This window comes from Vespa mandarinia, chromosome 5 (assembly GCF_050613455.1).
Source record: "Vespa mandarinia isolate Hongniang chromosome 5, ASM5061345v1, whole genome shotgun sequence".
Taxonomy (NCBI): domain Eukaryota; kingdom Metazoa; phylum Arthropoda; class Insecta; order Hymenoptera; family Vespidae; genus Vespa; species Vespa mandarinia.
This window is the reverse complement of record NC_140814.1, coordinates 7,404,411-7,431,078: the sequence shown is the minus strand read 5'-3', so window position 1 is coordinate 7,431,078 and position 26,668 is coordinate 7,404,411. Positions and strand designations below refer to the sequence as shown.

The following is a 26,668-nucleotide window of genomic DNA, read 5'->3' as shown; positions in this document are numbered from 1 at the left end:
TATTAAGAAAAAAGAAATTGCATATATACAGTATTTACAAAACATAATGAATATCTTTATTATATCAATAGTGACTTACATTAAATTACATTAAATTACATTAAATTATAAAATTATAAAGTTAAGTACTTTTTATTAATGTGTAGTGTCAAAAAAATATATTATAGTTATTATATTTTATATATATATATATAATGTATATATATACACACACACAACACGCACAAATACACACATATATATATTCATAAAATTATCGCAAAATATCTTTAGTTTTCGTATATAATATTTAATTAAATAGTACAAACAATAATTATACTTTTTTTACTTTGTACTCTTTTAATACGTGTTTTGTTAACACATGCGCCTTTTGTTAACATATGCGCCTTAAATAATACCATACTCTATAGCATTTATAATATTAAATTTTTATGAAATGAAATCTATAAACAATTGACAGTAAAGAGTATTATTTAATTGGTCTTCTTTAATAAAAAGAATTTTATCTTTTCGGTATTATTTCTTCGTTACGTCAAAACTATTATATATCTTATAACGATCAGGAGAAAAAAAAATAATAATAATAATAATAAATGAACGCAAATAGTGTCTTATTTTGATAACCAAATAGTAATTAATTAATGATGAATATACAATGTAAGTAAATATGTTGTATGCTATCCAGACTTAAGATATATATGTACGAAGAATGTATGTAAAAATAATAAGTAATTATTCAATAAAAGTTCAAAAAAGAAATTTTAATGCTTAGGCACATCAGCAAAGTGCACTTTCTTCCCTTGACCATCCAAAGCTTCCATAAGACTTGAAGTAAAACTGAATTCTGAAGTACTTTCATCGTCTTGTATTCTAAAAAAAAAATAAAATAAGCAAATCATGTTATAAAATAAAAAGCAAACTACTTATAAAAATATTATAATTACATACAATGTATCTAAACTTGTAATACTGCCATTTAGATCAGGTATATTGAAAGAACCTTCTATTTTCAATAACTGAAGGAAAGAATTAACAGATGCAACATAAATTCCTTTCGAATTAGTTACACCTAAATATCGTATACTTGAAAGTTCGACTAGAGTCCTTTCAGGACTTTTAGACGATAATGTATAGGCCTCTGCATCTAATTTTACTATTTCAATTGATGAAAAATGTATGATAAATAGATATGGTTTTCGATAGGCTGAAAAAATGAAATACATTATAATTTCTATGAGTATATCACAATAAATAACGATATCAAAAATATATATATTTTATTACCAAAAGCAAATGGTAAATGATTCCACGTTGGATCAATATTTCGTGTTCTGTGACCATTTTCATCAACAAACACGCCAAATTCATTGTAACAAAGCAAAAGTTCTATCGTCGAAGGCTTATACGATACATTTAATACACAAACTGGAAAAATTCCAAGTTTTGCAACACCAGATAATGCTTCTTTAACTGAACTGTCATCTTGTTCTGGAAAATCTGCATAATCGTTTTTAATTATATGATAAATATAAAATGTATTTCCGTCAATATTTTTCTATGCCTTACCTTCGACATAATAATTATTGAGATCGATTTGAAAGAATTTATTACATCCAACAATAAGACGATGTTTGGTAAATATAGCACAGCTGCAAGGTTTAGGTGTTTCGAATTCACGAATTCTAATGAAACCTTCACGATCTTCTTCGACAATCCATTTAAATAATCTATGTATTAATAAAATCGAATAGTAATAACAATAATAATAATAATGATAATAATAATAATAATAAAATTTATCATATACGATTCACAGAACGAAGCTTAAAAATTAAATATAATATTTGTAAAACATACATTATGTATGATGCAAATGCAGCACAAAGGAATAAGTCTTGTAACTGATAGAAATGACAACTTTCAGAACCCGTCAAAACAGCTTTCGTATTTATCGCTGGTCTAGAACACTCGGCTGCAAGCGAATTACTCCTTAATTGTCTCAAAGAACAATAAACCAATTGTCTATTTTCACCAGCTATCATTATAGCTATATCTAAATGAGGATGTAAGGATAGTTGATGCACTTTTTTTACACCACGAATTGTTGTAAGTATTCTCGATTTTGTACCACAATATGAAAATAATCCTTCTTCTGCGCCTAACAAAAGAACATTTTCTCCCACCAAATCTACTACACAATTTATGTCCAACTGAAAATATATATGAAACTTGTGTGAAACATGGATTCAGGATAAATTTAATAAGTATAAAAAGAATAATACCTGATGTTTTTCTAGTTTAAGTATTGTTTGATACTTTTCATTTTTTATTGTTTTAACAGATGAACATTGACTAGTAATAATTTTTAAAGCTTTCACCCAATTCTTTTTATCAGTCTGACTTAAAGCCATAATATCAAGTCTAGATGTAGGCCAACAAGTTGTTAAAGAATTGGATTCTATTCTAAAGATAAATGGTAGATCAGACTTTGCAGTTCCAATTACTTCAGCTTGCTGTATATTCTCCAGAATATTAAAACCATCTTTTTCATTTAGATTTAAACTATGCATCGGTACCATTCCAGACGAAGGTTGATGATCATATATACATAAACGAGATTCTTCTAATCTCAAGTAATTTCTTTCCCAGCAGGATTTTGATCGTGCCGGCATTTTTATCCAGCCTTCCATTGAAATATCATTATTATTATTCTGAACATTGTGAGAACTCTATAAAACATATAATATAATATTAGATAAATCTATATCTATTTTTTTATATTAAATTATTTAATAAATTTTAATACTTAGTGAAGTATCTACCATATCAGGTTTATCTGGTTGATCTATAGATAATGTTTGAATGCTACCGCCCAAAGATGATAGACTGTCTTCACTATTCTTTAAAGTTTTACTAAATTGTTTAGTGAAATCTCCAGGAAGACCGCATGTTGCAGGAACGGATAATGAACATTTCAAATGTGTCATTATTTGACATTCGCTACAAATAGCTGCACGTTTTCCAAATTGAATAGAATCAGAGCACGCAGTGCATTTTCCAGCACGCATCGGTAATGCAACGTTAAATCTATGTGGAATATTATGGCCCATTCTCTGTGGTGACAAACGTTTGGTTAAAATGTCGTTCGTTGTTTCCATAACATGTACCATAGGCCTTTTTATATCTGGAGAAGATGGTGAAGAAGGTGCTGATGCAGATATATGCATAGCCTTATACGCTAATAACTGATCCGTTAATGACTTCACCTTCGCTCGTTCTTTGGTAAGTTGATTTTCTAATTCGCGATATCCAATAGGCATACTTGTACTGGTAGGAGGAATATTCTCCTTTTGTTTGGTACCAAGAATTTTGTCGCACATAGTTTTCTTTTTCTTACCACATTCTTCTAATTTTAATTGCAAATAATCGATTAATTTCGCTTGTTGTTGCCGAGTACTCTCTGCTTTAACTTCTCTCTCTTGATAGAATTGCCTCATTTCAGCTAAGACATTTTCCAATTCTGTGATTCTGTATCTAAGATCTTGTCCTTGATCTATGCTATTTTGTAAATCGGCCATCAGCGAATAATTCACTTCTTTTAATTCATGTAAACTTGTTAAATGTTGACTACTTTCTTCCTTAACAATTATTGCTTCTGCTTTTGCAGTTTCTAATGCACGTTGCATTTCTGAAAAGTCACATTCTAAATCACCACATTTCATACTTAAAGATTCAACCTGTTCAGTTAATTCTTGTACCAATTTTTTATATTGATCTCTTTGAGCAATTAAACTATTCCTTTCGCTCTCTATATCATTTATTTCTGTTTCTAATGTTTGAACATTGCGTTCAGCAGTCAGCTTTAAATTTTTTTCTTCATTATGTGCTGTCTGTATTTCACGTAATTTTACTTCCGCAGTTTCTAAATCCTTTTGTAATTTCATTTTATCTTGAATTAACATATTTTCTCGAGTTTCATGATCACTCGTTAATCTTTCATAATCCGTTAGTTGTTCCTCAAGCACAGTACAAGTTTCCTTCAGAAGTTCGATATTAAGTTCATAACCATTAATTTCCTGTTCTAATTTTTCTATTTTCACTTCTAACTCTATTTTATCTTCATTATGTTTCATACTAGATTGTGATAAGCGTTTATTTTCTGCATTCAGGCTATCTATACGATCTTGATATGCTCGCATTTGTTTACGTGTTGCGTCTACTTCTCTCCGTAATGCTGCACTCGTAGACTGAAGTTCTTCTATCTCACGATTAGTTTGCGTCAATGCCTGCAATTGCAAATAATAATATGATCAAAATTTGAATAAATGAATGAATGAATGAATGAATGAATGAATAAATAAATAAATAAATAAATAAATAAATGCACCCACACACACGTATATGTGTGTGTATACGATCGCGAGTGCGCGTATGCTTGTATACATGTGATTTAAAAAATTTATAGTTTTACCCTTTGCGCTGAATCTGCTTGCTGTTTATTTCTAGATGCTTCTTTTGTAATCTCTGTTAAAGATGTTTTTGCGCTATCCAATTCTTTCAATAATTTTTTTGACTTCTCTTCATCTTCTTTTGTCTTATTATTTATTCTATCTAATAACTTCTGCTTTTCTTCCTGCAATGTTTTTATTTTTCCTTCAGCCGTTTTTACTTCTCTTAATGCAATTCGTTTATCCAAATTACAATCTGACAATTCTTTTTCTTTTTTCCATAAATTCATTTGAGCCTGCCTTGCTGTTTGTCGTTCAGCAGAAACATTTTCTCTTAAGGCGTCCAGTTGCTGTTCAAACTTTTGTACTTGTTCTTGTAAATGTGTATTCTTTTCAAGCAAGTTTTCTGAAGAAATTACATTGGTGCCTGATTCCATAAATCCAGATTTTTTAAGGCTAGCATTTTCGGCTTCCAATTTAGTAACACTCTGCTCCAAGCGTTTCAATAGTTCTTCCAAATTGCCAACTTTACGTAAATGTTCCTCTAAAGTAAAACAAAAAATAAAATGAATAATGTAGATTCTTTTGTTTTAAAAATAATTAAATCATACCTTCTTTATCCAAAGAATCTTGTAGTCTTTTCTGCAAAGCAACTTTATCTTGCGTAGCTTGCTCTAAGTTTAAAGCAAGAGTTTCATTTTGTTCCAAATTCATTATAGTATCATTTAAATCAGATTTAGTTGCCTAAAAAAATAACAGGTGTAAACAATTCATGTAATATTGTAAATAAATAAAATTCATATAATAACTGTAATTCACACATATGAAATAAAAGAAGATATAATTATTTAATTAATATATTATAATTTAAGTAAATTCTCACTTCCAGTTGTTTTTTAAGTTGTTCATTTTCTCCCTTCAATCTTTCAAGTTGTTCTCGCATATTAGCAAATGTTTGTTCTGATATCTGTGCATTTTCCAATTGTTTGGTTCTCTCTTGCAACTGTTTCCGTAAAGTTTCTATTTCTGTGTCTCTTACAGGTATTGTAACTTGTACCGCACGTAATTGCTCTTGACAATCTTTAAGTTCATTTTGGGCTAGTTCCAAAGCAACATGGAGCCTTGACTGACGACAATGATTAGAATCTTGTTCATTTCTTAATTTTACTTCTAATTCCGTATTTTTAGCTATTTCAAAATCTAATTTTGCACGTAATTCAGATATTTGATTATGCGAACGATTTGCTATTTCTTCTAATTTTGTTTCAACACCTTGAACGCTCTGTCGATTAAGCTCTCGGGTTTTAGCTAAAGATTCCTTGTATTGTGTCTGTTAGAAAAATTATATTATATTATACTTTCTTTCAGTCATATGTGCATAAAACACAATAAACATTTTAAAAAATATTTTTAAATTAATTTAGCTTATAACTAATTCTACAATATATATAACTAACCTGAAATAATCTAAGTTTATGTAATTCAGCATTTGCAGTTTCAAGTTCACATTCTGCTCTCTGTAATCTTGAACTCATTTCATTATTACTTGTACATAATTCTGTAATGCGTGTAGTTTGGGTTTCAATGTGTTTGTTAAGTTGCACAATTTTTTCTTTTTCTGCATTTTCCCATTTACGCTTAGCATCTTTTATAAGAGCAAGAGCTTTATTCTCTAAATCTCTCCTTTCTTGACGTTCCAATTCTAAAGAATTCATTATGATAAATTATGCACAACACAATAAAAGATCATATATCTACTGTATCACTATATTTTCAAAAATGTTTTATGATTATTTATATCATAAATAACAATAATAATAATAAATAACAATAATAATAAATAATATTTATAATTATATTTTACAAATATAATTATATAAATATGATGCAAAGATAAGTATATAATCTTCTCTTGTATTCAAAGTATTATGGCAACTTTGTAAAAGTCACAATGTTGCCATTATTCTATCTATGACTAATTCATAAATTATGTACCTAATGTCCTCTTTACTGCTGCTAATTCTGATCTTGTTGTAATTAACTCTCGTTCTAGTTTATCCCTTTCTTTATTAGAAGCTTCCAATCGTTTTACTTTTTCCTCCAATTGATGTTCTAACTGGACAATTTCTCGAACTTTATCTTGCAGTTCAAGAATCTTCTTTTGTTTTTCTTGTATTTCCTTTTTTTTATAATCTAATTGCATTTCTAATTCCATTTTTTCCTTTGAACATTTATCTGACTGCAATAATGGATGCTTAGAATATTTAAATTCAAAAAAAGGTCCTTCCGAACTGTGTTTAGATAAATGCTTAGTTTCCAATTTAGAAGATTTTTCAAAATCCATTTGATCACCTATTATATAAATATGCATAGATATACATATATATATATATATATATACATATATTTAAAGTACATAAAGCAAAAAAATCAAAATGCTGTCAGATAGATTTGAACCACACATACTATCAAAAATTACCTAAATTTCTTTTTGTTTCTACCAAATCTTCATTTTTTAAATTTACTAATTCCTGTTTCAATTTACTAGTCTCTTTATCAAATGTTTGTAACTTGCTTCTATGTATCCTCTTTTCATTTCCATTTTGTGAATTAGAAGGTGACTTAAATTTTTCATCTGTCTTATCATTGGACGCTAACATCTTTGTATTCTATGGATAGTACTTATAAACAATATCATTATCATCTACTCTAGCTATTTATAATATCTAACAAAATGTTTCTAATTCAATTGATCAAAAATATATATCCTATATATATACATATATATAATTTCTTTACTTACTATATTTTAAATACTTGTTTTAAATAATTGTTATGACAAAACCAAATGTCTTCCCCATTTGAATATTTTTTTCTTTTTCTCACAGATATCCATATGCACTGTTCATACTGTAATATGATCACTTAACAAAAAGTTAATTTTTATCATAAATAACAATGCGATATATATCACTACATTCAAATAAATAAATAGTAATCTTTTGCCGGATTGATATAATTACATAATGAACGTATCATTTATATAAGAAAACAACGATTTAATTGCATTAAATTATGATTAAAATGAAACGACCAAACGATTGCAATTCGTCATTTATAATTTCACTGCAACTTTCAACAATACACTATTCATAACGGTCGCGCTACAAACTCCATAATGTTAATATTCAAAATTATCTCTCATAGGCATTACAGTGATTCGTTTTGGTCGACACATTTCTTAATCTAAATAACCAATAGAAATGCAGATATAGGTATAACAAGACATCTTTCCATTAAACATCTTTAACAATTTTCAAATAATTCGCTCATAAAATGGCGGACAGAAGAAGTTCACTGATTGGTGAATATTTTTCTGATTAAGCTTAAGTTTGATGATTTTCGAAGTAAGATTAAATGGAAAGGTTATTATCCAATAAAAAATTCTATTATTTGAATATATTTACAAATTATAAAAGCCTTATAAATAAAGAAAACTGAAGATCATCGTAATCGAAACTAAATTAGAAAGTGTAGATATACACGTGGAGAATCATGTAAGTAGTATGTCTAAGTTGTATACAGTATGTTTCGTGCATGGAGGATCTTACAAAATATAAATATTCTCTTTTTAACATTATAGTGAAGAAGTCTATGAAATGAAGAAAGTGTATCAAAATTAAGAGGACAGTAATTTTATAAAATATGGAATTGATTACAATAGAATTAAGACCTCGTCTTCGATCTTGTACAGTTTTTCTATTTATGCAAAAATCCATAACCTTAGATAAAGTACAAATTAAACTCTTGGAAGCAAGTATTATGTTGTCAATAGGAGAAAATGTAACATATATCACATTACCAAATATAAAAATTGTACCAACATCGTTATCTTCCTTGAGTGTAATAGATAGATGGGTGTGTTTTCGTTTACATACACAGCCATCAGATTCAGAATTTGGATCATTTCAAAGAGAATTTATTATAGATACAAAAACACAATTTAATATGTTAAAAAGTAAGAAAAAAATAATAAAAAATTCCAAATGTACGATATTATGTACATGTTGTAAGAATGTATTTTGTAACAAGCTTTATTTTCAAAGAGTTTTACCACTTCCTAGTGTCGACTTTGATCCATCTGAATGGTTCTGTAGTAAAAAAGACATAGATTTCATGTCATTATTACATCCAAATGAATTAGATCTTTTTTATGGTCCATTCTTTTCAATAATAAATAGTAATGTCTTTTATAATTACAGAAAAAATAAAAAAGATATTTTATGTAACAGATGTTTGTCAAATGTAGGAATTCAAAATAAAGATAGTTCATTTAAGATTTGGGATTGTTGCATTAATTATAAATTGGAGACTGATGAAATAATTATCGAAGAAGTATCTAATCCTCTTCATGATTTTATAACAATCATTAAAAATTTCATTAATAATAATACATTTGGTGAAATTATTCTAGAATGTTTATTAGATAAACAATCGCATTACATAGTAATTAAACCAATGGATATAAGGTTAGGTATACTTACAGAAGGAAATATAAAATGTAACGATGACAAGATTAATCTAAAAGAAACTTTTGTTACTAAAGTATTGTACAAATATGGAACAGACAAAATGATTTTACCTAAAGATTCTATTAATGCAAAGAATTATGAAGTTAGTTTATCTATGATTGAAGCTGCATTTAATTATTTATTATTATCAACAAAACGATTTCCAAAACATTATAAAACCATTGAGGATTATTATATTGGTTATATAAATATAGAATAAAGTAATTACCTGTTTTGTTTGTAAAAAAAAATGTATATGATAATGATAAAAAAAATATATCATTTATCAAACGACTTATTTTTTTAAATTTCATGTATCATGTTATGCATGATATAGTACATACAACACATATATACATATATATATATATATTTTTTTTTTGAACAAATTAATAACATTTTATTGAATCATCGATTTACAGTTTTCTTAACTTATTTCCACTACTATGCTACTAGGCTGTATTGTACAGTATTAATTTCCTATATTCTGGCACTATATTCCAATTTTATTTAAAAGTATTACCACTGCTTTAGATATAGCAGCTCTAAAAAATTAAACATAAATTATATACTTTTATAATTTTTATTACTTTTTAAAGTGCCTATTATTTGTCAAATTAAATTTGATGCAAGAAAATATAGAAAGATAGAAAAAAGAATTTGTATAATATTAATGTATACATATAATTAAAGTGCATGTACGTAATTGTCATTTTCTCTCATAACTTTTATCGATTTACATATGTATATGTATAATTTTACAAACATCAAGAAAATTAATGTTGAAAATGCTAATAAAACTATCTCCATATCATAAAAGAGAAACATACATTTTGAATTGCTACTTTTTCTTATTGTTAACATTTTTTATGTATTTGATGCAACCAACATATATATATATATATATAAGTTATAGAAAAGCTTGTGAATTATATAGTTTATACTTAAAAACTTTCATGAAAACAATGTTTTATATAAATTTTTACGAAAATAATTAATCACATGATCTTTCATAAGTATTCATTGTATTAATATTACTCTACAACTGCTGTTGTACTATTAATAGACAATGATATAAAATATAATAAATATGCAGATTTTAAGAATCATATGCATTAAAGATTATCATTTATAATACTTTTGGAAATTTAATAATCTTTGATTAATTGTTTTAATATGAATTATTTCAATTTTAATGAATTTTCAAAACAGCAAGATATATTATTTTATCAATTATTTCAGAATGTTTAAAATTATACATATGTAACTTGAGTTATAAATGAAATCTTAATCATAAATAAGTTATAGCCTATATATTATAATTACTCTTACATTCTTCTTTAATTACGTACATTATACAGTATAAGCATTGAGTTGTATTGTATGCATCTATCACTGATAGTTCTATAAAAATAAATCTTTAAGACTAATTACAATTAATATAAATAATTTCAATTTCTTGCATCCTCTATTTTGTTTGTATAATAAAAAATATACCAAAATTATATGATCAATTAAAATAAGTCTTAATTATTTGTTCTAATTATATAAATTCTGGATAACATAAGTATATAATATTTTGGACATTAATGTCACTAAATAAGAATTTATTAATTGTAGTTTTCTTTAAAGAATTAGGCCACAAACATCATACTATACTGCAATACTTACATTTTCATTTTGTAATTAAGCATCATGTGCATCTACGTTGCACTTGTTTCATTGTGAAAAACATGCAATCTTTCAGATAGTGGTGCAGTATAAGCCCAACCATTGTCTTTGATCTCTTTAAACAGCTATAAAATAAAAAAGTGTACATTTTATAAATGGTATCACAAAGTAAATAACAGTTCTTCACAATATAGAAGTATTATATTTACTTTTGTCTGCCATGTTTCATTATTCTCTTTGCGTAGACGGGCTTCATCTCGTTGTTTTTGTTCAATTGCGTATTTTGCAGCTGTGGCCTTATCCATATCATTAATACGTAAACCCATTGTTACTTCTCGCCACACTTTTCGTGATTCATATTCTTCTTGCTCGCATATTGGTTTAACTAACTTTTTTTCTATTGGAAGTTCTCTTACATCAAATGTTTCAACTCGCTAAAACAATAAAAACAACATAATTATAATAAATATATATATGATTATACAAAAAAGCACATAAAATATTTTATATTTACTCCATCGACCCATTTTGCTTCCATAGCACCATTCCATTCTCCATTTATAACAAGAAATGGTTTTTTATCTGCTGGTTGAGTAACATGACAAGTAACTCTATTACGTTTCCCACCATAAAAAGGTTTTGTTAAAAATTCTACTGTTGCATGATATCCAGTTTGTGCACAACTTATAGTGGCTGTTCCTCCTAATTCTATCCAGGGAACAGTAAGAATTGATCTGCCATAACCATTTGGAAAAGTTAAAACATATTCTTCACCATGTTCTAGTACATTTACCCAACCCTTTCCAATATTATGCACTCCTATACTGAGTCCCAAAAATTTGCTTTTTGTCCAAACATGAGCAGAAAAACTTATTTTTTTTGCATAATGTTCTGCATAAAAAGCACTCACTACAACATATACATGTAAATATTTTTAAATAAAAAAAAAAAAAAAAAAGATAAACAAGAAAAAAGAAAAAAAATAGGTAACTATAAATTATTATAAATCATACAATGTATATACCTGGAGGATGATGGGAGACTTGTTCAGCGATGAATGATAGTTGATTTTCTTTACACCATGGAACCGGTCCCTCTATTACATTCTTTGTATCAATATTTACATCATCTGTACAATTTTCATTAACAAGATTCCAATGACATCGGAAAATTTCACCTAATATAGGATTGTATGGTTTCTTAGCTACACCAGATCTACGACCAGCATGAAAACTGCATAAATACCAGCGTACTACTTGTACCATTCTTTCTCTAGGTGTAGGCATATCTGCAATGCTATAATTTATATGTGTATACATTAATATTACTTTATTTTATAAATATTTTTATAATATTATTTTTCAGACAAATCATATTTACCTTACAAATTGATCAGGATGAGTAAAATAATCTGCATACATTTCAAGAAGCGATCTACGTTCCAAAATAAAGGTAGGCAATGCAACTTTTGTTAAATCCATACCAATTTTTACTTGTGACAGAAGATGTGTCACAACTGATCCATGGCTTTCCATGGAATCCACTAAAATGAAAGATAATAATTTAAATTTAAAAAAGTGTTAACTGTTAAATATACGTTTTAAAATTTGAAGATACTAACTTTCTGTGTCGCTCTCTTCCTCGTACAAGGCTGTAGATACACACATTTTATCATAAAAAAAAAAAATAATAACACGATTGTAATATTTATACATTAATAGATATTTTCTTATTATTTTGAAAATAAGTCAACGATCAGATTTGTATTTTTTAATATTTATTATCAACTTAACCTTGCATTTTGAAAGATAAATGCATAACTTACTATTTATATCTATGTTCAACATATTGTTTTTGTAGAATATACCAACTAGTATCCATTCCTAAAAACTCTCACTTCTGTCAAAATCAGCTATGGTTGATGCAAAATACTTTGTTGTACAATAATTTGATCATATATTGAACAAACATCAACAAAACTTTCATATAACTCTGTATGATAGTTCGTTATCATGTTTTGTAATATTCCAATATAGATTCAATTGTTCTTTCTAAAATTAATTATTAAATTTCTCAAAGAAAATTGACTATCCACACAACACAGTGCTTCACATATTATGTGACATACTATCTAATCAATAATCACAACGATCGGTAAAGTCAATTTCGATAAATCTGTGTTATCGACATTTAAAACACATTCTAGAGGACAGCATATTCATTACAAATTTGATAAGAGTTTTGGAAAAAAGAAATCTTTACTATCCTACTTCTTTAATTTTTACAATATATAAGAAAAATTAATAATAAAATATTTTAATAAAAATATAAATAAAAAAATATAAATAAAAAAATATAAATTGTATATATATATAAAATATATACATACAACAAATGAAAAAAAAAATTTATAACTTATCATTTTGTTATACGATTAAAGTGCTTTACAGCTATTCTAAATACCATTTTATTTCTTTTTATTATATTGTAGGGAGATAAATAATAATTAATAAGTACTTACCATCATAGTCTACAGAACCATCTCCCTTTACAGGTGGTAATGGAGATTGTTTACGCATATCTCCAGCAATTTCTCCAATTGATTGAAAACGATCACTTTCACGTCGTCTACTACACAGTGTGTTAATGCAGTATAATATTAAATAATGTATATACATATCCTCATATTAATTTATTAATATAATGTTAATGTTTGTAAATATTCGTTAATATTTCATCCAATTAAATTTATCACCAATCTTGGATAAAAATATGAAATAAATATACTTACAGTGTGATATGATTTTGTGCTGTCAGGGGAGGTGACAATTCATCAGCAGCATCATAATAATCTTCATCTTCATCCGACGAGGAATATGAAAACTGAGGTACTGGGAGATCTCTATTATCTACAACTAAAACATAATAAAGTACATTTAATAATTTCCATAAATCTAATAATTTAATATTTTTTATCGTAAATAAATTAGAATATCAACCATTAGATAAATTAGGTATTCTTGATTCTGTACATTCTGAACCCAACTCAATACCAGTTTGCACTGTTGATTCTGGTTCTGTAACTGCAACTATAAATATTTCATAAATCAATATTCGAAAAACCACAATAGATTTATATAAAAATAATCACATAAATACCATGATTTATAGGTGGTGTAGCATTCATTGTATCAGTAGAAGGTCCTCTATATATACCATTAACAGGTATAGCTGTGTTCTAGAATCATTCACAAGAGAATAATAAGTTTGATTAAAAAGAATGAAGTATATAATATCTATAATACCTTTGCAATTTGTAATTGAACAATGGTATGCTTAACAGAATTCAGCATTGCATTTGCTTGTGTCAAAACTGCTGCATAACTTTCTTGCTTTTCTTCACTTTCTGTCTCTATACTTTCCTGTTTTGTTTCAATTAATTTTATTTGATCAATTAACAGTTGGAGATAAGCATCTGCTTCTGCCACTTTACGATTGAAATCTTGTTTGGGTGGTGATTTTTTTGGATCCCATCGCTAAATTCCATAAATTCCATAATTTTTCTACATATCTGTATGAAATAATATATTATAAAAAAAAAAATAAAATGATGTGTTTGTAGTCATACCGCATGCGAGTGACGCAGTATTGTATCTTCTAGAGCACGGACCCAACGTTCACGTTCCTCACCATTGCGCGTTTGGAAATGAAAAGTTTTTGGATCATCTTTGTATGATGATGTAGTTATTGTAAATGTACTATCATCTTCATCATCAATACCTATAATTGCACCTCTTAATCGTACACATCCTCTACGAGCACCACGCATCATTTTCTCTTTACTCTAAAAAATAAAATATGTTTATATTTCAGTCTTGTCAATGCTTCTTATTTAGACATAACTAAGAATTATTGAATGACATTTATATTTACTAAAAACTAAGAATCATATTAATTATTTATTAAAAATACATTTCTAATATAAAAATAAATTATTATTCTTAATTATACAAATTTTGATTTTCTTAAATTTTTCGATTTATGTGATATGCAAAATAAAGCAATTTAATAAAATCTTAATTAAATTAATTATAAAAGCCGCGAATTTGTGACGAAAAGTGTAACCTGTAAAGAATGTTAGTATATTTCATAGATTTTATGTAAATTTTCAACGATACTCACAGTATAATATGATAATAAGCCAGCATTGTCATCTAAAACAAACCACCGATATTGCCATCCATTAACAACATTTGTCCATTTACTAAGCGAACCTTCCATCGTCGACATTATTTGTTGCGCTCTTGCTGATTATGACTGTGTTAGAATTTATATAAAAATCAGAGTGGAAACTTACAAATATAAACCTTGGAATCAAGTTCTAATCTATAACGAACAATTTCATTCGCAACACATATCAGGCTCGATCGAATATATACACACACATGTATTTACATGTGTACAATCCAATGAGAACAATCCAACCTAACAAATATAAAATAATTTCAAATATCAAATTGCATTTTTTAAATATTTATTGTGGCCCCTCTTTCTTTTTGCACTTATACAAATCGTAGATATGAAAATAATTTTACTAAAATGTATTTAAATTATTAAAATCATTGAAAAAAATATATACAAATCCACCTATTATTTCATTGAATAATATTCAACTATATTCTTTTGTAAAGATCGTAATTTTCTTTTCACGTTGATAATAATGCATTTAAAGTCCATATTATTTTGAACAGATTTATAGATAATTTTTTGTAGTATGTAATGAGTCGCCATCTATAGAATACATACACAAAGAAAAAACTTGGTGAACTGGCATTTGCCTATTCAGTCAATGATGCGTGTTATTTCAAATAAAGAAAAAATAATGTAGTATAGAATTATTTACTTTATTTCGAAGCATTAGCCAGTTCATGCAGAAAATATTGTTTTATTCATTTAAATTATTTAAAGATTAATTCAATCATTTAAATAAATCATTATGAGTTCAGAATTAATACTAGACATACGATCGAATTCATAAAATTTGACAACTATCAAATTACGCGACATTAATTTAAAAAATAGAATAGAAAATTTAAGATACAAGACTGCGGCAAAAGTTAATTTATCCAAGGAGTCATTTGGTAAGAAAATTAATTCATTTTTATTTTAGAGAATTTATTTTTCTAACCTATCTTTATCATTGAATTTCATACCTTTCAAAAGTTTATTATTTAATAACGTGTTATTAAACAGAGCTTATATATTGTGGATGTATCCTAGAAGATGAACTTTAGAAGCTTGTGGACTTAAAAGTAGTGCAATGGTGTATTTTTTAATGAAAAAGGAAGTAGAACCTCCAGTACCAATAAAGTATATATCATAAGTATCCTACAGTTGGCTTCTACGTTCAAATCTTTTATTGAAAATCTTGCATTTAGAAATGCTTTACATGTAATTATCAATGATACAATATACTTTTAATTAAATATATAAGAAAGTAAAGTAAAGACTCTTGTATAATGTATTTCAGCGTTTAAGTAAAAGACCAGAAGTTATAGATAATATCATTTCATCATCTCCTGGATTATATGAAGACTCTGTTGCAATTGCTATGTTACAAGATCGTGATCTAATGGGTCATTTTATAGATATAGATACTATTAAAAAATAAAATTTTTATCAACATATCTATACATTTATCAATAAATCTTTATTAATATATTAGATTGCATAATGTTAGTATTTTTATTATTAAATTATTTAACTGTATTACAGAATTGCAGAGTTACATCCAGTATTTGTAAAAGATGCACAAAATTTAGTTGCTGCTGTACATGAAGAAGCTCATAACAATGATACTGCTGGTACTAATTCCTCCACGTTGAATACACCATCTACTACATACTCTTACAGTTTAGATAATTCGAGCGATTTTATTTGCATTGAAATATATTGCAATATATTGAATCTAAATCTAAATTATATAACGCAAGTACTATCGGATGAATGGCTCCATATTTCAATGCATTTCCAAAAACTTTTGGATCTAATTCTTAATAAATATTGATGTACTTATGTTTTACATTAATCATACTTCACACATTTATCATACTTCAATAAATAAATAAATTAAATATAGTAGAATTGTAAAATAATTTCTTAGAGAAACGCATTGAAAAATTCTATTTGTCATAATAAATAGAATATATAGCAGTATAAATAGCTATCTATATGAGTAATCAATTAGAAACAAAACATAAAGTTTGTGCAATTAACAAACACTGCAATTAATTTATTTTCAGAGAAGTATAATCTGGTATATGATTTTTTCTTGCTTTTGTCAGATTCATTGCTATTTTTGCTACATGCAAGAATTTTTGTGATACACTAACTCGATTGTTAGATCACGCGTGAAAAGTCTATTATTTATATAAGCTTATATACCGATAGAACAAGCGCATAGTGGGAAAACAATGTTGCCCTATTGTGCTTGTAGTTTGTTTTATCCATTTGTGCGAAATCATAAATTGGAATGTAAAATATTAGATCATTATTTTCATGTATTAGTATGAAATTTCTTAATAGTTTTCTATCATACCTTATCATTCTGTAGGAAACCAGAACCATATGTGCGGTCCCAATCAACATAGACTGCCAGATCTAATTGAGAAACACTAGGACGTACATTTTGTAGAGCTTCTTTAAAATCATCAAATGTTACCGATCTAATTTCTTCAGTTTGTATATTTTCTAGTTGACTAAATGGAATACTTCTAATAGGTCCCATACTAGCTTCCTTACATAAATTAGTCATATCAGCACCTGAATAACCTTCTGCTTGTCGAGCAATATCAATAATATTTTGCTCTGTAATATTATTTGGTACCGATGTTAACAAATTATTTACAATTTGTTTTCGTGCTTCCAACTCTGGTAAAGGAATGTAGAGTCTTTTAACAAGACGACGACGTGCTGCTTCATCTAATTCTTGCGGTCTATTTGTTGCACCTATTATTAAAATGCGATCATCTTCAGAAGTTGCTGCACCGTCTAGTTGTACTAAAAATTCGGTTTTAAGTCTTCTTGAACTTTCATGCTCTGTCTCTGATCTTTGACTAAGTAATGAGTCTATTTCATCTATGAAAATAACTGAAGGTTGATGTACTCTAGCTACAGCAAATAATGCTCTAACCATTTTTTCTCCTTCACCTATCCACTTTGAAGTTAAAGAGCTTGCTGATATAGAAAAAAATGTTGATTTACTTTGTACTGCAATGCATCTTCCAATCAATGTTTTACCCGTACCAGGTGGTCCAAATAATAAAATTCCTTTTGGTGGTCTACGTAAGCCAGTAAAAATATCAGGTCTTAACATAGGAAATACAATTACTTCTTTAATAATTTTTTTAGCATATTCAAGTCCTGCGATATCATCCCAAGAAACTGATGTTCGTAAATCCATAATTTCATTTTTAACTAGCTCTATCATTTTTGGATCAATATTTTTCAACCTCTCATCTTCTACTTCTGTCGAATTACTTTCATTTTCTGTTGTGTTACCTTGGCAATGCATTACTTTTTCTTTCTCACGTTTAAACGGACACACAAATCGAGAATTAATAGAAGATTTACCACCTAATGTCTTCTTCTGTGCTGGCCTATTCCTTAAACTTTGTTGAGCACTTAATTCATCTCTAGCAGTTTTAAATGAATAACCTGGAGTTCCTAAGTTCTGAAATTCTTCTTTATTAATCTAAAGAAAAAATTTAATAATTTTACTAAATTTTTATTAATTGTAAACACATTATATTTTAGCACACAACAAATTTATAACTTACTTCTACACGACTGTTTTTGTCATCATAATATCGTGCAGATGATGAAGCAACATTTATTTCATTTTTCTGGAAATTCTTATTTATAAGAGAAAATTTATCATCATTTGCCTGAATTGTTTCATACATTGGCCGTGTTTGTACATTACATTTCCTTCTTCTTGTATCCTGTGTCTTCCACATATCAACAATATCTTGAATATAACCATCATTAATAATTCTTTCTTTGCATGATGAAGTATTCTCATCTTGACATGGCAAACATTTTACGAAATCAACTGCTGTTTTTACATCGTTTAATCCTGATTTCCATTGTAATGGATCATTATCACTTTCAGCAATTTTCATTTCAACTAAATTCCAATAATTCCCGCTCTTTTCTATCTGTTGTTGATATTCTTCTAGGCCTTTTTCGAGCAAACATGTTGCTACATCCTCAAAGCCTCTGTAATTCAATAATATTTCAACTAATGTGACAAATTAAAGAATAAAAAAATAAAGACTCGAAGAAAATAAACTCACGATCTTTTTGCTGTTAAATATTTCACAGCAAGACAACGTCGTTCAATGTCCAGTATTTTATGTTGATTTTGATTAAGTTTTGAAAATTTTAATTCTTGATAAGCTGCCAAAAAATTATTATATTCTTTGGTAATGTCCTTTGTATTACAAAAAGACATGATTTTGTAACGTTGTTTTTAAATTGCTTCTTATTTCTTAGTTTTTATTTGTAAATTAAATTTAAGAATTGGACGAACGACGATATCACGTGACCTTGAATTCTATTCGACTACTGTTGAGACTTCTAGCGGCGAAACATACAAACTAATTTTATTTTTGTCATAAAATGTGATTTTCAAGCATTTTCGAAAACAAAATTTAAAAATTGTGTGTACAATTTGATTTTAAAAGAATAACAATAATAATAATATACATAATAATAATATACGACAATTTAGAAATGCAGAAACAGTAAAACGATAACAAAATTGAGTTAATACGCTATACGTAAAAGAAGCTTGTAGAATTGTTTTATTTATGCACTATCGAAACATTTATTTATTAGTTTAAAGGGTTATAAACTTGTACAACTTTTTTTTAATAAATAACGTACTTATACGATAAAAAGTTGTTTTTGACATTAATATTTTATTACAAAATATTACCGAGATATAAAAAATATAATATATATAATAAAAAAATGCATCGATTACGTTTATTTCAAGTGTCCGTATTCATTAAAAAAGTTTTGTTACTTAGATTTATTATAAATTCATCATCTGATTCATCTATAATTAGATTTTCTGTATTAGGTGTTTCTTCATAAGACACATCATTTTCAATAAAATTATTGGATCGTTTGGAATACTTTGAATGCTTGCATGTAAATATTGCACCTAAATTTATAACTGAATATGCATTACACTTTAAGAATTTTTCAGTAGTCTCTCTTAAGGTTTCATATGCTGATATTACTTCTCGTGAATAGTTGCTTAATAGAGCTAATAATTGAAAAATATTATGTAAATAGATACTCTTTAGATTATAAAAATTAAATAAATTGTTAATAGTACTTACATTTGTATTGAGGTTGGTTTATGTCAAAAATATGATGATAAAAACAAATTTGATTATACAGTTGCATATCTGAATACTAAATCAAATGAATGCTTTTTAGTATTTACATTGTCCTTTTAAAATCGGTAACGAAAAAAAATAAACCGTGTACTTACTACTCTATGCATAAAAGCATCCATGCATTTAGGACATTTAGGATACTTTGCATTAAAAGTTAGTGGTAATTTTTTAGTTCTGTATGAACAAAGAGGATTTTCACATTCCAGCCAACTTTCATAATAAGTATCTATTAGAGATCTCAAAGCGAGTTGCAATTCGTTTTGTATAGCCTTAAGATATTTCCATGGAGGCATTGTACATTCTGGATTAGGACACATACCTAATGATAGACGATTACCTTCGGCCTGTGAATATATAATTTCATATTTATATTAGAATTTAATTCTTTAGTAAATCAACTTTTTTCTTTACTCACAATTAGGGATGTAACACCATTTAGCGTAACTTCAGCTTTACATTTTTCATTTTTACAATTGAATTTTAAAGGAAAACAATACTTAAATCTGTCTTCATTTATCAAAATTGGTGCATTGAAATTATTTTGTTCATTAACTGTTGCTTTCGATTTATAAACATTTTCTAAACCTATTTATAATAAAAAAAAAATATATATATATATATATTATTCTAAAAAATATTATCTCTTTTCATTACAAGTACCTAAATTTCTCGCCAATAATACATCGTCTATTCCTTCTATTGGTTCACAAATCCTTAATACAACTGGGAGTATTTGATTCATCAAATAATAGTTAATGTCGATTTTTAAATTATCCTTTTTCTTAAATTCATCAATATGATAAGCTCTTTCTGTAGCAGACTTATCTGTTCCATCCTAAAATGATATATTATAACATTAAACATAGATCTTTAATTATTTGCAAAATAAATAAATGTGAATAAAAACCTCGCATATAATATAGGATATAGTATCGCCAACTTTCCACATCCTACCACCTTCTTTATTTAATCTTAATGCAACTGAAACATGCGCTTGTTTTCTATCAGGATATTCATGAGGATTTTTAGAAAGTTGCTTAGTAACAATTAATGAAGACAAAGGTACTTGATTTTCTCTGACACTTTTTGAAACAGTTTGTAAAATACTAAATATTTCTTCCACTCGAGTGTCATTCGATTGCTCGGAAAATAGCTGATTCAAAATTCTCCTACAAAATTATACTTACTTTATTAATTCTATAATTACTAAAACAACAAATAGAGAATATGCATTTAATATACAAACTTTCCAGTTTCACAAGCTAATTGACACCAATCTCTTCTTACAATATCCAAACCTTTGTGTTCTTGATTTAATTGTATCTTTCCGTTTGGTAATTTAGTCATAGTAACAGCAGCATATTTCTTCTTTTGTAAAAGTAATAAATATCGAAATACACCATCAATATCCAATTCTACTTTTTTATACAACTTGTTCACCTCTTGTTTGATCTGTTTCATAAATATTCATAATTAAATAAAAGATATAAAATATATGTTACAAAAATATAATCTAAGCTAAGATGAAAACGTCAATTGTACCTTTTTTCCAATAGAAAAAACCTCATCATAATCAAGAATATTAGTTTTTATCATTATAGAGTCAGTATCTCCATAAATAACATCGTAATTTAATTTTTCCACCATACGTTTTGTATCTTGCAATATTTCTCTACCCTTTGCTGCAAAGAAGTAATTATCTTGTAATTTTAATATAATAATAGCAAACTTGGTTTTTTTATGAAACCTACATGTTATTAAAGCAGCTAATCCTTTAGCATAAAATCTGCAATGGGTTGCACCTAAACATCCATACATTGAATTCGCTGTAAGTTTCAAAGCCATTTGTCGTATATTGTATTGTACTTTTAACTCTGATGAAATATTTGGTGCTTTCATTAATTTTTTAATCTCAACTCTACTTTCCACGAGTTTACGTATTTCTGTAGGTATGACGCCTGGTTCTAAACTCGAATCTGGTATTTCCAAATCCTACATATATAATTTATATTAAATGAAATTATACATATATAAATTTAAAAACTTATAATTTTCACCTCATAATCAGCATATGCTGCACCTGGTACTGTGGTAAAACATAAATTGTACTCTTGTATTATACTAGGATATAAGGAATTAAAGTCCATTAATAAAATCAATGTATCATAAAAGCCTTTTTGTGCAGTTAATACTAAACCACCTGCATAAGCTGCCTTTTTTCTCCGAGGATTATCTATATATATATATATATATAGAAATATATTAAAACATATCCATAAATATATGTATGCGATATTTATTTATTAACTCATTATCATCATATAACTTACCACCCTCAATATCTTTTTTTAATTTTCCTTGCTGTTTATCTGGCGTTATGTAATTTTTTAAATGAAAAGCATGTAATAAAAGATATTCATTTCTTTCTGCTCGGCCAGCTGATAATGTTCTGGATAAAATATTACCTGGAAACATCGCGTAAATAAATACTACATCTTATAATTAATATTTAAAATCAAAGTTCATATATACCAGCTATAGAAGTAATTTGCAATGCAAGTGGTAATATTTCAAGTTCAAATGTTATAGACAAAATATATGATGCTTCCATCAAAGTACGTTTTATAAGATTTTCCATTTTTTCTACTGTATTATAAAATAAAGGGCATTCTCCAGGTTTTAATTCTTTGTACTCATTTTCATTTTGTTTTAAAACCTAAACAGTACAATATATGATTTGTACACACTTTATTCTTCACTTAATTTAATTTTAAATAATTCAATAAATAATCTAAGAATAATATAAATCACTTACTGCTATGCAAAGTGATTGCAAATCATAACTCCTAACTTTTAAATTTAATTCTTTTGCTGAAATTTGTATATCACAAAGAGGACGACCAGCCATTGCTTGACCTATATTAATTTTTCCCTAGAAAAGATTTATTTTATCAACTAAAGTTTTATAATTGTTTTTTTTTTTTTTATAAATATAAATAATATTATACCTACCTTAATAATAGGATGTACACTACGTTTTAATTTCCCAATTCTACTCCAATTGGATACTCTAAGATTAAAAATCCTATGTAACAAAACATCGAATTGGAATCCACAATCATAACCAATAAATAAATCTGGATCTACATTTTCTATTATCTTAAGCAATTCTTCAAGTAAATCATGTTCATTTTCACATCTTATTATTGTAGTATATTTGATTTTTGACAATACTCCTTGTACTTGTCTTGGCCATGGAATATCTCGTGGCTTAGTTATAACTATTTAAACAAATTAAGAAGACTATATTAGCTATGTTATTTAAGTATACTTAAATAATATATCAAGCACACAACATACGACAAAAACTTTGCTTAAATAAATGTGGTGGTTTAGGCCGTTCTTTGTCAATATTATATTTATGATGAAGAAGAATTCCAACCATTACAACTTCATTTTGTTGTGATTTTGCATGTGCAGATACACGTACGTTTAACGTTGCTATTACCATTGGAGGTATTGCTAAATTTTGAGATTCTGAACTAACAGAAATATTTTCCATTTTCATGCATGTTATCTGTTAATTAAATATTTACAAGATTAAATTAATAAAAAAAATCGTTGCTAAAGAAATAATTCGTACTAAAACATACATTTAATTTACACCAACTTGTTTGGATTCCTGTAGGAATTGCACATTTGACATCTAACCAGCAAGGGCCCTTGATATTTCTTTCTATAAGTAAAAGTTCTAAACTTTTTACTGTAGTTCCAAAAATTTTTTCTATAGCAGGTCCTGAATACCCTGAATCTATAAGTGGATAATTTGTAGAATATCTAACTTCTAAGTAGTCAGAAAATTTAGGTGTATCTTCTTGTTCGAAAGCATAATATTTAGAAACTTGACTAGATCTGAATTCTTTGATCCCTGATTTATTAGCAAATTCATTAAATTCTTTATATACATCATGTATGCTAGTTTGTCTTGGTTCTGAATCAGAAGAATTTTTTATCTAAAATTTATAAAAATTTATCTAAAATTATCTAAAATTTATTTTTTTATTCTATAATAATTGTGATTCATAATTAAAATACTTCCTATTTCTAATATTTCTCAAAGAAAGTAAGAAAATATTTACTTACAAATTCTCTAGGTAAAAGATAAATTCTTCTTGGAATATTTTTTACTGTAAGACAGCAAGAACAGTATGTTTTAGTAGATGGAACATAAACTTTTCCAAATAAGTATACAATGCCTGGTTGCTTAAAAGAATCTTCATATGCATCCCACCAGTAAAAACGAAAAATTTGTTCACCAGCTGAATTTTTTATAAATGGTATAGATACATCTGCATTTTCTGCAGAAACTTCAACATTTGTTGCTTGCATTCCAAAATCATCATTCCATATTTGATTAAAAATTTCAGAATTTTCGTCTAGTATATCAGAATCTTTGCAGAGTGTTAGAGATTTAGTCTTAGTATGATTCTCAGGTTTCGAAATTGTGGATACTGATCCTTTCAAATGTTCATTTTCATTTAAACTTGAATTTTCAAAATCTACTTCAAACAACTAGATCAGAATTAATAATCTAAATTAAGATAAATACTTGTATGCATTTGTTTATACAGAATATTAAACAAAATTAAAACTCACATCACCAACATATTCACTGATGTCTAAACTTTCATCTTCAATTATTTGACTAGCTGATACTTCTTTCACACTGCTGCATTTATCTATGGATAATGATTGGGACTCATCACTGACATCATTAGTAATTTCTTGACTTGTACTTTGGGGACGTGCATCATTATTTGATGTCTTATTGATATTTATTGATTTTTTCTTAGAATCTATTTTTTCTAATGTACCAAACATTGGTTCATCATTATCACTATCATTAGATATGTCCATACTTAAACATATATCATTGTCACTTGTTGTTACTTTTTTCTTACTTTCTACATCTTGGTTGCTCCTAATATCAAAGACATATATAATACCTTATATTTATTTACAATATAAAATTATATAAAATAATATATTAAATTATTTTTAGTATTGATTATATCATATCTTATATAAAATAAAATAAATTACTTACATATTATTTATACAATATGTTTTACAAAATTTAGCTCTACCATCGTTTGAATCAGATACTTTTTTGGTATCTTCCTTTTTAAGTTCACTCATTAAGTCTCCTAAAATATCATCTTCGACAGTATTATTAACTTTTTTATTAGAAGGCATTAGCATAATCATATCTTGAATACTCTTTTTGCTTTTAGTAATATTCTTTTTCTTCTTTCTAGGTCCTGAATTACCATGCTTCATCGCATGTTGAATACTACTTTCATCTAAGTCATCATCAAAGATTTCTCTACCATCTTCTATATATCCGCTTTCACCTATTTTTAGAATATAACAATGTAATTTTATCTATATACTCATATCATATATTATAAGATTAATTACCATCATCAACAATCCAATCATCATTTTGACGTTTTATAACAGTTTTACTATATTCCTGTTCATCAACCTCCTCATAAACATTTTCTAATTCGTCAATCTCATACTTGTGCTTACTACCTTTTAATTGTTTCAATTTTTGTAATGCTAAAAGACATGCACTTTTTCCAGATTTTTGCCTTCTCGTTCTACCTGAAGGGGATTCTAATTATAAAATACAAAGTAATAAAAACATTAGTATACATTATTGCCATTGTTTTAAATTCATTGTAGCCTTAACAAAGATTTTACATTTGATCGATAAATATATCCATAATATGATTTACCTTGTGCTTCGCTCATTATTCCTTTGTTAATATATTACTTGAATAAACAATTATTACAAGAAACAATATCAGATACTATAAAATATAAATGAAACAAAAGAAGCAGACGATAAATAGGCATCCAACAAACCTATAACATTTTGGCGGGAAATTTATCGTATACTATTTCCAATTATTTCGATTCTCTTGAATCGAAACTAATATCTTCTAATAGATAAGACGTATAACGTAGAAATAAAGAGAAGAATAAAGCACTAGTGTCCTCTTACAATGTTCAGATGAAGTTCTGTTTTATCGATAAATCGTTCGGATTACTAAACTAATGATAATTCAAATTAAATATGTATTATTAATTGTAGCTTAAAGATTCCAACGTCTATATAAAGATATCAGATGAATATCAAAAAATACTATCAAACTTTATTATGCCACATGTCAAATGATCTATTTACTTTTTATTTTAGTATAATTGATACTTGAATAATTAAATCCAGCTAATTCGACAATATTTGCGTTGTATAATAATATTCTAATAACATGTTATGTCATAGACAATATCAAAAGCCTATGTATTATCATAAGAAAATTACTATATATGAAGATCCATGAAGGAAAAACTTATTTATTAATAAGTAACAAGTATTGCCATCTAGTCCTCATGAATAAAACTAATTTGAACTAGTTTATATCATATATTCATT

General features: G+C 26.9%; 5 protein-coding genes and 1 pseudogene across 10 annotated transcripts; 2 read left to right on the top strand and 4 right to left on the bottom strand.

Moving 5' to 3' along the window:
- Positions 1-216: 216 nt before the first annotated feature.
- Positions 217-7,615, bottom strand: LOC118441966 (citron Rho-interacting kinase). 3 transcript variants are annotated; one of them, XM_085657217.1, is made up of 14 exons: positions 7,252-7,615; positions 6,928-7,129; positions 6,444-6,800; positions 5,906-6,150; positions 5,332-5,778; positions 5,060-5,192; positions 4,472-4,992; positions 2,823-4,286; positions 2,283-2,729; positions 1,858-2,210; positions 1,567-1,727; positions 1,285-1,497; positions 949-1,204; positions 217-870 (listed from the first exon to the last, which is right to left on the bottom strand). In XM_085657217.1, the coding sequence occupies exons 2-14, from the start codon at positions 7,106-7,108 to the stop codon at positions 762-764; spliced, it is 4,887 nt and encodes a 1,628-aa protein (XP_085513343.1). In that variant the 5' UTR covers positions 7,109-7,129; positions 7,252-7,615; the 3' UTR covers positions 217-761. The 3 variants fall into 3 exon arrangements, with proteins under 3 accessions (XP_085513343.1, XP_035722967.2, XP_085513344.1); XM_035867074.2 differs by having other exon boundaries at positions 6,928-7,117; XM_085657218.1 differs by lacking the exon at positions 6,928-7,129.
- Positions 7,616-7,839: 224 nt separating this feature from the next.
- LOC118441971 (uncharacterized) lies at positions 7,840-9,276 on the top strand. Its single transcript, XM_035867084.2, has 2 exons — positions 7,840-8,005; positions 8,092-9,276. The coding sequence occupies exon 2, from the start codon at positions 8,154-8,156 to the stop codon at positions 9,237-9,239; it is 1,086 nt and encodes a 361-aa protein (XP_035722977.1). The 5' UTR covers positions 7,840-8,005; positions 8,092-8,153; the 3' UTR covers positions 9,240-9,276.
- A 1,052-nt stretch (positions 9,277-10,328) lies between these two features.
- Positions 10,329-15,001, bottom strand: LOC118441968 (oxysterol-binding protein-related protein 9). Its single transcript, XM_035867077.2, has 13 exons — positions 14,873-15,001; positions 14,319-14,534; positions 13,996-14,226; positions 13,850-13,928; positions 13,690-13,779; positions 13,482-13,605; positions 13,212-13,321; positions 12,312-12,341; positions 12,071-12,233; positions 11,715-11,986; positions 11,205-11,599; positions 10,900-11,124; positions 10,329-10,815 (listed from the first exon to the last, which is right to left on the bottom strand). The coding sequence occupies exons 1-13, from the start codon at positions 14,978-14,980 to the stop codon at positions 10,723-10,725; spliced, it is 2,136 nt and encodes a 711-aa protein (XP_035722970.1). The 5' UTR covers positions 14,981-15,001; the 3' UTR covers positions 10,329-10,722.
- LOC118441969 (fidgetin-like protein 1) lies at positions 14,878-19,378 on the bottom strand. Of its 3 annotated transcripts, none has more exons than XM_035867083.2 (4): positions 19,048-19,377; positions 18,529-18,970; positions 17,289-18,443; positions 14,878-15,007 (listed from the first exon to the last, which is right to left on the bottom strand). In XM_035867083.2, exons 1-4 carry the CDS (start codon positions 19,203-19,205, stop codon positions 15,002-15,004), a joined length of 1,761 nt encoding a protein of 586 aa, XP_035722976.2. In that variant the 5' UTR covers positions 19,206-19,377; the 3' UTR covers positions 14,878-15,001. The 3 variants fall into 3 exon arrangements, with proteins under 3 accessions (XP_035722976.2, XP_035722974.2, XP_085512964.1); XM_035867081.2 differs by lacking the exon at positions 14,878-15,007 and adding an exon at positions 15,038-15,175 and having other exon boundaries at positions 19,048-19,378; XM_085656838.1 differs by lacking the exon at positions 14,878-15,007 and having other exon boundaries at positions 16,952-18,443; positions 19,048-19,376.
- On the top strand, positions 15,687-16,824 carry LOC118441972 (ubiquitin-like protein 7; annotated as a pseudogene). Its single transcript, XR_014982139.1, has 3 exons — positions 15,687-15,831; positions 15,944-16,141; positions 16,221-16,824. The product of XR_014982139.1 is annotated as a ubiquitin-like protein 7 (transcript).
- Positions 19,379-19,572: 194 nt separating the features above from the next.
- LOC118441967 (DNA polymerase alpha catalytic subunit-like) lies at positions 19,573-26,376 on the bottom strand. Its single transcript, XM_035867076.2, has 21 exons — positions 25,968-26,376; positions 25,645-25,845; positions 25,271-25,577; positions 24,820-25,144; positions 24,307-24,735; positions 23,817-24,176; positions 23,524-23,740; positions 23,176-23,444; positions 22,979-23,095; positions 22,696-22,879; positions 22,494-22,628; positions 22,221-22,396; positions 21,915-22,155; positions 21,706-21,845; positions 21,410-21,615; positions 21,071-21,332; positions 20,824-20,998; positions 20,579-20,748; positions 20,259-20,507; positions 20,104-20,179; positions 19,573-20,027 (listed from the first exon to the last, which is right to left on the bottom strand). Exons 1-21 carry the CDS (start codon positions 25,981-25,983, stop codon positions 19,747-19,749), a joined length of 4,536 nt encoding a protein of 1,511 aa, XP_035722969.2. The 5' UTR covers positions 25,984-26,376; the 3' UTR covers positions 19,573-19,746.
- Between the last annotated feature and the right edge of the window lie 292 nt (positions 26,377-26,668).